General features: G+C 36.1%; 1 protein-coding gene across 5 annotated transcripts in view; it reads left to right on the top strand.

Moving 5' to 3' along the window:
• The window catches only part of LOC126042826 (calcitonin gene-related peptide type 1 receptor-like), a 119,419-nt gene that overhangs the window by 84,689 nt on the left and 20,389 nt on the right, over positions 1 to 14,341 (top strand). For 4 of the 5 annotated variants that reach the window (XM_049810544.1, XM_049810534.1, XM_049810555.1 and 1 more), the window contains 5 exons: positions 2,309 to 2,408; positions 3,417 to 3,561; positions 5,064 to 5,174; positions 6,130 to 6,242; positions 9,446 to 9,537. In XM_049810544.1, the coding sequence (XP_049666501.1) occupies positions 2,358 to 2,408; positions 3,417 to 3,561; positions 5,064 to 5,174; positions 6,130 to 6,242; positions 9,446 to 9,537 (512 nt within the window). In that variant the 5' untranslated portion in view covers positions 2,309 to 2,357. Of the gene's footprint in view, positions 1 to 981; positions 1,114 to 2,308; positions 2,409 to 3,416; positions 3,562 to 5,063; positions 5,175 to 6,129; positions 6,243 to 9,445; positions 9,538 to 14,341 lie in introns of those variants that run through there. The other variant, XM_049810584.1, reaches the window with a different exon arrangement.

Below are 14,341 nucleotides of genomic sequence, written 5' to 3'. Positions count from 1 at the left end.
GCCATCCAACATTTGTTTTGGCATAAGGATTTTTGGAACTATTATAGAGAAAATTATTTTGAACTCTTGTATACATATACAGAAAAAGAGACACTAAATTATGGTTGCTATATTCTACGTGTTTGGTCTCTTCACTTGTCCAATGCACAAAATTTCTGGGTTTTAAACCTGTGCAGACGTGCTTTGGCATACTTTGAAGAGAGAAGATTACTCAATTTACAACCAAGTAGTTAATTCCAGTTTCTTTAGAAGGCCAGTGTCGGTTTTTTCCCCTTCCTAGGTAAACCGACACAACTATAAACAAATGAAACTTGTGATGGTTTTCAATTAATCTCCCTTGCCCCCAGTTATCATGCAGAATTCAAATCGTATTGCCTCTTTGCTTATTTAGATATCTTAATTTGTATTTGGTTTTCAGTCAATCTTTAGTCACTACACATAGATGTTTAGGTTTTTCTTTAGTTAACATAGTGGTTTTTACAATTTTCTATTCACTGTAGTTCTCATCATGTGGATTTTCCAGAGAAGTATTAGCTCAAACTGAGAATATATTTCACGTATGTTGATTGGTCTTCCTGTTAGTGTTTTAAGAGCCTTCAGAACTGCATAGTTGAATATCAGTGTCTCGCTGAATTACCTGTGCAATTTCCAGCAATCAGTATTAGAGGATTGTATGCCAGTGGTAAAAATAGAGGGAAGATTACTGATACAGTTTTAGCCTGGGTTAAACAGGCACAACAGTAACTGATTTTACAACACATTTCTTGTATTTGCATTAAGCTGTACAATAAACAGCAGTGATCTCATATTTTGTAGTTGGTATATCCTACAAAATGCTCTTTATTGTGTTATAGTTGTGTTAAGAGGACCTAGTCTCAGTGTAAAAGCAGAAAAGAAGTAGATATAGAATGCTTGCTTTCTGTGACTAAGACTGGGGGTTTTTTAAAGGATGGGCTTTTTGTAAAATTACTTTTGCTGGCTAACGTATTATCAGTTGTTTGTCATCCACTGGTCTCTAGTAGGACATGACTGCTGGATAAGAAAAACTTCCAAAGACAAGAGCAAGTGTGATCCAAGGGAGAATGTGGCTTGGGTCAGAAGACAGGTTTGCATGTAGGTACTCAGCTCCCAACAGCCCTCTTGCTTTGGTAGCAGTGGGATTTTTGAGCTAGGTATATGAAGGACCTTTGGGGTGTGTGAGTTTTATGTCTTAAGTAGCCATGTATTATTTGCAGTGAATTAATCTGTACAAGGGAGCTAAACTCACTCAGATGTGGTCCCCTTTATTTTGGCTGGTAATAGCTTCTTTGATGCTAGTACAGTGAGATACTTAGATTTTGAAAGGTGGTTTAGTTGTAACAACTTAATCTAAATGTGGAGATGTCTTTTGCTACCGCGCAAGCAGAAGAGAAGCTCTTATCTCAATTCCAGGCTCGGCTTTGTGATCTTCTCGGGCAACCTCAGGACACAGTGAAATATTGCATGAGAAATCTCTTATACGTTTCCCTTCCTTTTGAGGGAGTTGTCGCAGCAGGGTTGTGCTTAATAGATGGTCTAGGTGCTTAATAAATAATTTTGCGTATTTTATGTTTTAGGTGCATTTTACACTTCAAGAATCAATTCCAAGAAAAGTCTGCACTGTAAGATGATTATAGCTGTTTTGGGTAGTTCTGTTTTCTTCAGACTGCAGATAACAAAACTAGTTTACAGCTACTGCAGATACAGAAACTAGTTTACAGCTCACAGTTAATTCTTGCATTGCCATTGTCACATTTGCAAAGTTGTAACTTAAAGATGAAGTGGCTACTTACTAGATCAGTTCTTGCAGAAATGGCAAGATCAAAAATCAGCTGGTGTGAAGAGAACAGGAAATAATAGTGCGTGTGTGTTTGTGAAAGTCTAAGTCTACTTTAGAGGAAACTGAACTGCGGTTTGCTATGGTTGCCCAAAGGCAGAGATGTCCAGGAGTCAACTCGCATCTCAGGGCTAATTGCTACACATCTGTTAGAGTTGATACCAGCTACTGACTGAGCCAGAGCCTCCAGAGAATTGGTCTTAGTTGAGGCAGTGGAGGCAGCAGCGCAGGAAAAACCCTGCTGCTGGAATTCACTGCTGGTGAATTGAGTGCATTTTTTTTGACATCATATTGTACATCTCCATGTATATCACACAGTGCCACTATGTGTGAATGAAAATTGAGAGGAACTCCATTGATTTGTCTTAATTCAGAAGGAAAAATATGAAGTCTTTTATCAGTTCTGGCTTTCATGAATTACTAAATTTGTTCCCACTTTCTTTTCCATGGCAGTTTGAGCTCATTCAACTACAATATAAAATTCACTGCACCAGATGTAAAAATGACAAAAAACTGGATCACATCTTTGCTGTTCTTCTTATCAGTTACTATGGTGAGTCTTACGGATTTTTTTAAATCACTTCCAGATTTAACAACTGTGTACAGAATACCATAGAAATTATTAATATGGAAATGCAGAAACAACTAATCTTGTGTTCAAATGTAGTTTCTGCACAGCAGGATCTTTATCTACATTCTGTTCTCCTTTTAATTCTGGTGGTAAAGGAACAGAAATAGTATTTACCTCTGCTGAACCTGGCGTGTCCTTTGCTAGCGGAGAACGTTACAGTAACAGTTGACAAATGACATATTAGCAGCACTATGCAGAGGACATCCTTGGAACTTTTAATTTCACCCATTGTATGACAATGGTACAGTATTTCAATCTGCAGCTTTGTTTTTTCCGTGAAGTTTAGTAGCTTCCCATAAAATATTTAACTTCTTTTAAAAATGTACTTAAAAGGTTCAGGTTTTGATCAAGATCCACTTTCTTATATTATTATTGTTATTATTCTTGTTATTGTTATTATTTTTACTAACTATAAAAGTGGATGTCATGTCTTACGAATACCTTTTTGTATTGAGGGTTGACTTCATGGTTTGCAAGACTATAGAGAAACTAAATAGCTCTGAACAAGCCAAAACCTTCAGCACGTATGGTATATGGAAAATCTCTTTTCATAAAGCATCATTTTGGGCCTGATTTAAATGCCTTTTAGACTAATGGAACTTTGATATATTTTACTGGATTTTGTAAAAGCTGTTTATATGCTTCTGACTGTCTCAGTGCTTTCTAAGCATTTTTCCATTATTATTTATAAATCTTGCAGATTGTTACTCCCCCATGCTCATTCAGGAGATATTTGTCAAGATTCAGTAGTAAGAAGAATTGCTAAATTAACCAGAAAAACATAAAATCATATTGTCAGTAATAAGATTTGAAGATAATTTTCTTTCAGTAAAATAATATTTAAAACATAGTATTTAAAAAGATTGACATTTAAGAAGTTTATGTTGGAGTTTGTACATGACTTGCTAAAAAAGGTCTTTTTCCTTGTAGTTTTTTGCCACTGCTATACCATCTGAAGGGCATCAGAATATGACGGAGGACTTCACTCAACTGAGTGTTACACGTAATAAAATTATGACAGCACAGTATGAATGCTACCAGAAAATTATGCAAGATCCTATTCATAGGAAAGAAGGTAGAGATCATTTTCTTATAAGGTTTTACAAAGGCAAATGGTCCACAGACATGATTACAGTAATTCAGGATCCCTTAAGTTATATTCGTTTCTTGTCTTGGTAGCAATCATTTTTCAGGCTGTAGCTGTACAAGTTTTTAGAAACATCACTTCAGGATTCATGAAGATAAAGTAATATGTTATATTACCTGCCCATAGCACCACTTCTTATATAACACAAAGCTTTTATTTCTGATGAGATAAGAAAATGTTAATTTAAATAGATAGCCAGATTAAAAAATGATGACTGATTAATCTTACCACTTTATTACATTTCATGCTCTTATAATAACTCTGTCTACCTGGTCACATCTGCCTTTAAAAATTGAAAATATCTTGATACACACAATTTCCCTGCTTTTAGGGTTGTGTTAGTATCATTAATGCTTTTTTCTGATAACTCATTCTAAGCTAACTTCAGTACATCTACCTGTCGCAGCATTCACTGTTTCTGACTTTATAACTTCTAGAAACATTGAATGGCTTTTGAGGCAAGAAGAGGTAATTGCATTGTTTTACAATGACTTTTTTTCTTTTCTGAAATGATTCTTTGGAGGAACTGAATGTCTGGAGGTCAGAAATGGATATCAGTATGACAGTGTAAGCTTACAACTAGCCTGGGTCATCACAGCTTCAGAAGGACCTGGACAAATTGGAAAATCTTCAGATGAGGAGGAATTACATGATGTTTGAAAAATGCAGCCTTTGAGATGGGGGCATTATTAAGTCTTAAAAAGAAAACTGAAGGAAGATACTAAAAACATCTTCAAATCTGTAGAGAGGGTCAGTCATTCTGTGTGCCTTTTGGGAAAGGATTTGTTTATAAAACCCTAGCTTGTTCTCAAGGGAGGTTTATTTTAGATGTTAACATTCATGGGAGTGCCGTGAGGCATTGAAACAGGCTCTTGAGGGACACTGTGGATTCCCTTTCCGTGGAGCACTGGGAGAACTGTCTGTCCGTGATGACTGCTGCAGGCTTAGCTCTGCTTGAGGCAGAGGAGCTGTGGCTGCCTCCCAGCCAGCCTTTCTGATGGCTTTTACGATACCACTGTGTTTTCAATGAACTAGTAAACCTACGTATACATCCAAAATGTAAGTTCGTTCAGTAAAACAGTCTTTGCAAGCTTAAGGTTCTTTGTTAATGTACATTATTTGGTCTGAATTGATTTAGGTTTTTTTGTCTACTGTGCTCTAGATCTGAGGTTTGTAAATTGTAGGTGCAGACCATTTCAAGGTGAATGATGATGGATTTTAAAATGTGTTCGAAGAAATGTACATATAAGGAACTATTTCTATTAAGTGGAGTTTTAATTAACTACTGCTAAATCTTATCTTTCTATTTTCTTTTTTTTCTCATTGCTGCAAGTGAGAAACTTACTTGATGCAGTCTTACATCTTACTTTTGAAAGAGTGTTGTGAAAGAATGGTTGTTATTTTATTACCAGGTCTCTACTTGTTTGCAGGTCCTTACTGTAACAGGACATGGGATGGCTGGTTGTGCTGGAGTGATGTTGCTGCCGGAACTGTGTCAGTACAGCGTTGTCCTGACTACTTTCAGGATTTCAACCCATCAGGTGAGTGTGCATGGGCTTCTACATCAACATATTTCTTAATAAAATGAGGGTTTGGGAGCTTGATGCCTCCTGTTTGCCCTACTCAAGTCACTAATGCTCCAGAATTTCTGTAACTCCAAACCCATTATTTGCATTTTCCCTTTATCACATAGAAAACTGATGTTACTTATTTTCTTTTCTGAAATATGTCCTTGAGGGATTCTGTAGATTAGGAAATAGAAGTTGAAGTTAGATCAGTTTTTTCCTCTTAGGGATGAGCTTTTCTTTCTAACACACAAGCAGAAATATGACTTAGTCTTTTACCTCAATTTCGCAGTTGAATTGACAAGAGTTTCTCCTACAAGTGAATCTTTTCCTGTTTCTGTAGGCTCAACTTTCCATCTTTGAGCATGTGGAAAATGTCATAGATTTTTCATTCTTGTCTCTTTCTGCTGCTTTTGGTATTTCCCAGTGTCCTTTCATGCCTCTTTCTATTTGAAGATAGAAATCATTATGTTGTCCCAGAAATTTTCCAGTTTGGTTCTTGAGCAGTTTCTCTATTGATGTTTTCCTGCCTGTCCAATCCTAATTTACAGAGGTAGGATGTCAGACTTCAGTTTAGATCTTGGATGTTAAACAAGCCATTTAAATATTCTTGTCACTTCACCTGGTAGTTCTCTAACAGTTTGATACATTTTGATACTTACAAGATTGGAGGAGGGATATCTATTTTTTTTCTTAAGAAAAACAAATCATCAGTTGCCCTTGCCCAAGCAAAAGCAATGGTTTCTAGTTTCTCAGAATTCATAGTAACAAGCAATGTGTCTCTAGTCATATTAATAAAGCTGTCATTTGTTTGCCAATCTTTCTTCATTAAATACTAGGCATCAGAAAGTAGAACTTAAGTGCTGACTGTTGTGCTTTTCTTTTGTTTTTCTTTTTTTTGGGTTTTTTTTTCCATCTACTTTGACTGTAGAAAAAGTTACGAAGATCTGTGATCCAAGTGGGAATTGGTTCAGACATCCAGAAAGCAACAGGACATGGACAAACTATACCCAGTGTAATATCTATACACATGAAAAAGTGAAGGTAGGAAAGGAATAAATGCATGTTAGCAGTGTCAAGAAACTGATCTGAAAAATTTCACAAGTTTCAAAACTCCAATAGTAGGGCAGTTGATGGAGCATCAAAATGCAAAAAGAAGAAAGCATGTTGAATAAAAAGGATGAATTGTGCAAAACAGACTCAAAAAAACCCAGCCCACCTGCTTTGTCTTTTACAGATGATTTCAGCTGCTTGAATAATATGATCCTATTTTTGTTTATGGGTATTTTAAATGTGTAAGTACTAGTACTTGTCTAGGTCATCCACAGTCATAGGTCATACCAGTCATACTGGTAAGCAAAGTGCATGCCTTACAAGAGAAGACCTTTACGTTTTGCTCTGTAATTTTGAAGTAGGGTCCAAGTTCAGCAGAACTGTGGGAGGTATGCACATCTCTGAAAGACGTGCTGAGAGCATGGGTTTATCCAATTAACTTACAGTGACGGATTTTCAGCAGGTGCACAACCAAAGTTTTACTTGAGATTAATACGTATTCTAGGTAGCTTTAAGTAGAGTTTGGATGTTTTGGGGTTGGGTTTTTTGCCCCAGTGTGAAAAGCAGGGCTAATGTCTACACTTTTGTAAAAAAGAAAATAAGCTGTAGTTGAATGGATTCACCATGGGATCTTTGGAGGCTAAAGGGAAGTAAATGATGAGAAGTGTTAGATAGGGTTTGTTTTTCATTGTGATCCTTTGCCTGTGTTATATCTTGTGTCCTGGCTCCCAAGTGCCATTTTTTTTCAGTTTCTGAGATACAAAGCTGCTCACATGAATGGAAAACCTATACTTCAAGTTTACTTAAGTGAAATTTTGCAAGCATTCAAAATTATCTCAGGCCAGGCAGCAAAATGCTTTGAGAGAGTTGTTTTCTATATATGAAAGGTAGACTCTATGCACACACACACACCCATGTGGGTATATGTATAGATGCTATTTTTATAGACTTCAGTTTATCTTGAAATTGCCCATCCATTAACAGATTTTAAAAAAAAATAAAAATCTGGTAAATCTCCAAATGCCCTCTTTCTGAGATACTCTTTGATATGTGAGGATATAATTGCATATTTGCCCCGTCCCCAGCTGTATGTCCACTAATATTCTTTACGTTTATGAAACATTCAGTCATGGGATGAAGCAGTAAATTGAAACTGTAATTGCCCAAGAACTAGGAATATGAAATGCAGGTCAGGATAGACTGTAAATTAATTTGGACCTCATGGAAAAGAGCTCAATAATAGCAGACTGTGTCAAGAATACTGACATCTAGTAGAGATCCTAACTACCTACATTATTGCTGTCAAGAGTGCTTTAGGGTATTTACCTAGAAACCATATTGAGAAAAGGTGGTAATAGATGATAATAAGGTACTTTTGTATTGCTTTTTCTCAAATCATGAGACATTGAATACGCTAATGGTAGTTTAATTCTACTAGCAGAAGTGCTATAATTCATTGCTTTTTCTCAAATCATGAGACATTGAATACGCTAATGGCAGTTTAATTCTGCTAGCAGAAATGCTATAATTCATTGATTCTTGCTAATATTTGGCTGGAAACTGAGAGAATATTATTCAGACAGGAGCGGATCCATGCAGGTCCTTCTTTATGAATAATGAGCTAGTTTCCCTCAGGCTGCTTTGCCAGCATATTTCAACTCTGTCATGCATCAGAAGCTATTGTTTAAGTGGAATAATAGCTCTGAAGAAAGCCTTACTGCCTGCTACAGTTCTATGTCTTGTTATATTAAACAACATTATCTTTTCACTTTGCTCAGAAGGTGGGTTAGATAATGCATAATAAATGTGACTGTTGTCCATTGTTCAATTCTTATTGTTATTGCCCTCATCAGCAGTCCCTGCTGTACCACTGTTTTGTGTCAGTTCTAAATTTTGTGGAAATCTTCTAAATCCTTAACATGCACCTTAGCCTAAATTGGTCACTGAATGAGGTGGTGATATCGGATATGGACCTGTCATAGAAAGGCTGTCATTATTTATACGTAGCCAAGCTTTAGCGTTTCAGGGGTGACCCTTGTTTTTTCTCGCTTCCAGATTTTTATGAAAGTTTCACTTAAGCCTATTGCATTGCTTTTTTTTTTTTAAAGTTATTAAGTATTAAAAATAATGTTAATTTGAAAAATTCTAGCATGTACAAAGAGGTACCCTTGTTTCATTATACAACCTTCTTAAAGCTTTACCTGGAATCTTTTTACATTATTTCAAAAGTCAATATATGTAGTAAGCTGCAGTTTGTCTATCTTAAATCAGAATAAATTCAGAGGATACATACAGTTTGGAGTACATGAGCATTTGTATGTATGCTCTAATTCTTCCTATAGAATCCAGATAGTTATGCTTTATTGTGATAGTCTAAGGTTCAACCTGAAAATCTTCATTTCCATATGTGCAAAATTATAATCTTACATTTAATGCAACAAGCGGAATTTTGTGTGGCAGATTCCATGACTGAAAGCAGGGGTTTGTTACTAGTGGAATTTAATATATTTATTAATTCAAAGAATTGATAACATGTTGTATATATTCCAAATATTAATTTACTATTTCCTCATTTTTACCTTTTATATCTACCCAGCTTTTCATAATTCTGTAATTTGGTTGTAGGCTTATTTAACAAGACTGTTTAGTCTTCACTATTTTTGAGTCATTGTTAATTTTTTCATGCCCTTCCTTAAATGCCAAATGAAAACTAAATTTCCAATATCATAATCACAGCTTGCTTTGAAGGAGGTATCTTTAAATGGTAAGAAAAAAACCTATGAGGAAAAAATACATAAATTCATATAGGAAGCACATGTTTTACTTAAGAGTTGTGTTAATAGATGAATCAAGCCTCAGACATGAATCTACCCAGTGCAGTAGCATAAATAGCCAGATTTATGTAAATGGTCAGAAAAAACATAGCAGTATATATTAGAAAACCAATGTTTTAACTGAGAAGAGGTAAGTTCTAGTGACGATTTCAACAAATCTGTTGGGTATCTTACAGAAAGAGTTTTTAGTAAGATGTTGATTTGCAGGATTCTAGACTTGATTCATCATTGTCTGTAATGTTTTTATTTTCTTAATGCTATTATAGTCATTTTATATGCAGAAGAGATGTATAAGTATGTGCTTTATCAACAGTAGTTCTGTATGCATCACAGGTGCTTGGTTTTGTTCTTGTATTGCAGACTGCTCTGAATTTGTATTACTTGGCCATCATTGGACATGGTCTTTCAATTGCATCACTTCTGATTTCTCTTGGCATATTCTTTTATTTTAAGTAAGTATATTTAAAATCATTTACCAAATATCAGTGGCTGCAAGAATCCTAGTTCCAATACTTTGAAAGACCAGCCATCCCATTGAAATTAGATGGAGCAAGAAGGTGAAGAAAGTCACTATATTGGTTTGGCTTTGAACATTATACTGTAATAAAATTTTAGGTTTCTTTTCTTAGAAACCTGAAATCCCAAATCTGCAAAAAAAAACCTGTAGAATATATTGAAAATAGGAAATGGGAAAGGTTTGTTTGTTTGTTTGGGGTTTGTGGGGGTTGGTTGGTTGTTTTTTAATAATAAGTTACAGTGTGGATATGCCAGGCATCAACCAAAGAGCAAATGAAAACCAAAATACTGTTGACATGTGGTAGGTACGGTAACATTCCAAAGTAGGTAGCCACAAAATATGATAAACTGTAAAGAAAGTAAGGCTAGGAGCTATAGTAGGAGTGGGAATAATAAAAATAATCCTTTTTTTTTTTTTTTAATTTATTCACCTAATTATGTCTATGACAGTTATGTCATATCCACTGACTAACAGTTATGATGTAACCTTCTTGAGAGAAAGTTTGAGCAGTGTATTGCCAGTGTCACAACAACTTGTAATATAATGCACAGGTCTTTTAAAATTAGTCTTCTTATTATTTCACATTTTGTGAAAGTACTTTTCTTTCCCAGGAAAGACGAGTTTTTATTTTTTTTTAAGAAGTTGTTAAGGCTTAGTAGAAAGGTGAAACCATGAGTGTTGCCACATAAGCAGAGCTAAGAGAGACAAGCTGTTATCTGTGCTAAATGCTGCACTGCACAGTGTAGGCTTTCCTTGTTAACTGGCACTAGTTTAATCATTTCTGCATCGTTTTTCATTGGTTAATACAGATCTGCTCTATGTTCTTACCTGTTTCTTACCACTATACCCTACTGTCTCACTCCATCTTTTATTTTTTCCTAACATTTAAATATGAATAGCACATACACTAGCAATTGTAGGGCTAGCTCAGATTTTTCTTTTCTCGTGCTCTGGACTTTGATTAGGTGGAAGTAGCAGATATCTGATAAAAAATTATCCTTTTTAGTCACATCTGCCTGAATATAGTGTTTCCAATTTAGATATGCATTATTTCCCCAGGTTCTGGGATGACATTTCCACGAGTCCCCAATAAATGAGTGTTTCAACTTTGTAGCCTCTCTTTATGAAATCCAATATTCAAGATGACTTTTCAGCTTTTTCTGACTTCTTTTCTTGAGGACAAACCAAAACATTTGTGGTTTTTAATCAATTTATTTGCATATGACCTGTAAAAGCAATGCTTACCATTTCCAAATTAATTTTCCCTCCACAAAATCAACATATGAAATGGCTCTGAGTCCTTATAAGAAGCTTCATTTTGCATTAAGAAGAGCTATACCATTGCTATAAATGTTACAAAAAGTTTAACAGACTAATGTGGCAGGATAAATGCTTTGACATAGACTTCTCAGGAGAAAACAAAAAGATTTGGAATATGATATGATTTTAAAAGTTCAGAGACAGTAAAGCATGAATTTTCTCTACTATAATACGAAAACCACGCCAATTTCATCATGGCTTGTGGCACTTGCTGCAAAAGCAGGTGATCTGCTTTGCTACCGTTATGTTTGTCTAACCCTCCAGGGATTTTTTTTCTCCCTCTGGTAGAAGGATCTTCTCTCCTCAGAGAACCACATGGAATTAATCCAGACCCACAAACCACATTTTCTCGACTGTGGTTATGTTGGGATATAAAAGGAAATTAGAAAATTTAAAGGAAGCTAACTAAAGTCCTCTACAAGCTGTTCTCTTGGGATGTACAGTTCCTCTAAAGTATTTTTAGTACCAGAAGGGTATTTAAGGATCTAGATTAATACCAGGATGTATTATGTATCGGCTGAAGCTTGTATAGTTATTCATAGCTTTAACAGGTGGACTTTTTTTTTTGCTATTGTGTGGGGGTGCCTCTGAATTTGTCGTGTTTCCAAAAAATTTATTCGGGTAGTCGATTGATAGTTTCCAGATGACATTTGCTGGATTGCTGACCATTAGAATATCTTTAAGTTTGACTAAAAAGGTGGTACTTTTCTCCATAAGAAAAATGACAGGTTTTTTCAAATATCTTCTGCTTTTCAAATATCAAGTACTTGGGTTTTAGATGAAATTTTTTTTAAGATTAAAATGGTTTTGTGCATTTTATTTCTTTCATTTGAAATTCTGGTTTTTTCTTCAGAAAATTGTCTCATTGGAAATAGTTGCCCAGTTTGTGACTTGTGTTCCCCAAGTGGATTGGAGTTCTTGGTTTAATGGCATAAAATGGGCTATAAACTTGGAACACTGATCTTCCCCTCTGGAAATTCATCTGTGACACATAAATGTAACTTCTTGCGGTGGCTCTGCTTTCTCATTCTGTTACATACTCTAGATCGTACATGTGTTTATTATAAATCTGCTGTTAAAATTGTTGTATGGTTTTCATAAAGAAAGAAAAACAAGGCAAGAGAAAACTTAAAAAACCAGTGAATTCAGAGAAAGGGGAGCTATAATTTAAAGATGCCCCCCCCAACCCAAACAAAACCCAAACCAACCAAACAAAAAAAACCCACCTGAAATAAAGGAGTTGTTGTTGATCAAGCATCATGTCGAATCACTTGACAGCACTCACAGAGGATAGCAACACTACACTTAAAGAGTGGGCAAACAACTGAATGATAGATGATAGGAGGTTCCTAAGTCACTTTACCTTAATTTCAGCTGAACGGCTAATTCCCCTTAGGTGCATATGAGGATCTCCCTGGTCGAGTTTTGCAGTATTTGAATACCTTAAAAAATTAGGCCTCAAACACATCTGGGGGCTTTTGGAAATGTTACCTTTTTTCTTTTGGAGAAATGAATTTTTCCCTAATGCCCAAGACATACAGAAGTCAATATAGGAAGGGAAATAGGTAATTTAGCAGGAGGTCTGTTTTTATTTTACTGCACATGTTTCAGTCAGGGGTAGGTCATTCAAATGTTCTTAGATCATAATTGTGAGAATTAAGTGGTTAAAGGATATTATGTCATTAAGAAAAACAGTCAGAAAAAGGAATCTAGGAAGGGTAACAGAGAAAGGAGGGTGGGGAGGCTTAGGAAAAAATCCTTTAATTACCAAAAGCAGTCTTCGTTTTTAAATGTCATCAGTCTTGCTTACTTGTTTCTTGTCCGGTGATCCTTTCAATCCCTTTTATGCATGGGTGGAGGTGGGTGTGGATGGGTGTGTTTGAATATTCAACAGGAACAGCTGCTGGATGACCCTGAGAGATGGCCCCATTAGCTGTACGTGCTTTTCCTTGCCTGTGCATTGAAACTTAACAATAAGCAGACGGAATTCCAGAGTTCTTCAGGACTTGTTTACACAAAGCCCTTTGCTGGAATCTAGAGTTGCCTGTCTTTTCATATATAAACCATATAGGAAAAAAACCACAACCCAAAACATTTTCAAAGAACATTAAAAACTGCATATTACAGAGCTTTATGCATTTTGGGGCATTAAAACAAAAGACAAAGATAAAATTTTAAAAAGCCTAATGGAATATGCTTTATCACTTAATTCATATCCAAACCTGTGTTCTGTATATCAGACGCTTTTTTTCTTTTCCTATTTTCTTCAGACAAATAACCCTTGGCAACCAGAGGTTCATGTAGGGTAGTTCCTTGTGCTGCATGACAGCACTGGTTTCTAGAGTCGTTTCCTTCCCCCATGTTTAGGGACATGAGGCTTAGAATGTCTCAGGGCTCCAAGGCTTGACTTGCAGAAACTCCACCTGATGCATGGTATTGCACTGTGCATATCTGAACCTGTTAATTTACTCCATGTATCTGTGGGGTGCTTCATACGGTCTTCTTGTGACAGTTGCAAAGAATGCAACCAAGAAGCACAGTCACCTCTAGCCACTCTTTTTTGACCGTCTCTCTTGTTCAGTGGGGTGATTTTGTTTCTTGCTTCATCTGTCACTTTCTCAGTGGATTTCAGTATACTCCCACAGCTTTTGTGACTATTCCATAGCTGCATTTTTTAGTTAAAACATGAAGTTCTCTGTCTTGCCCTCCCAAATTAAAAATTAATCACAACGTCCATACTTCATCTTTCCTTCCAGGTGTGCTATTTGAGAAGGCTAGAAAACTTCATTATTTTTTTTTTCCCCCAGTGTGACAATTTAGACTTGTCCCCTGCTGACCTTGTCAATATATTTCTGATTTCTCTAACAGTGAACAGCAGTTGCATGTGTAAGTGATAGATTTTCTTCCTACGGTTAGTCATTTAATTTTGTCAGTCAACTGCTGGCTATTAAATGGGGGTAGGTAGGTGTGGTTATAAAGCACAGACTCTTTACAGCTGAGGCTCCAGTAGATGCTTTCTCTGAAGCAACCAAAGACCATTTCCTGAGAGTGACCACAGTACCAGAGTCTTTATCACTTCTCTGTGCGTGTGGGAGAGGTTTCTCTGAGCAAAGCAAACCCTGCAAAACTGGGCTGTGGTCCTGACTGCCGGTTCTTACGCTTCATATGACCGATCAAGTCAGTTTGCTTGTGCGTGCTGCGCACCCCCTAACTTAACTCTCAAAGGATCATTTTTACCCAACTTTGTAAACCCGTCATCTGCTTTTGTAACAAAATGGATGTTATTTGCTCTTCTGGGAATTTGGAGCGTTAAGCCTTAATATCTCAATGATCTGAATTGTTTATATATCCATACAGGGTTTCTGTCGTCTTTTGTGTTTGTCTCCAAAGCTGAATTTCTTTGGAAAAACTTGAATGAG

The sequence above is a fragment of the Accipiter gentilis genome, chromosome 1 (assembly GCF_929443795.1).
Source record: "Accipiter gentilis chromosome 1, bAccGen1.1, whole genome shotgun sequence".
In the NCBI taxonomy this organism is placed as follows: Eukaryota; Metazoa; Chordata; class Aves; order Accipitriformes; family Accipitridae; genus Astur; species Astur gentilis.
The sequence above is the reverse complement of the archived record's forward strand: the minus strand, read 5'-3'. Positions and strand labels throughout refer to the sequence as shown.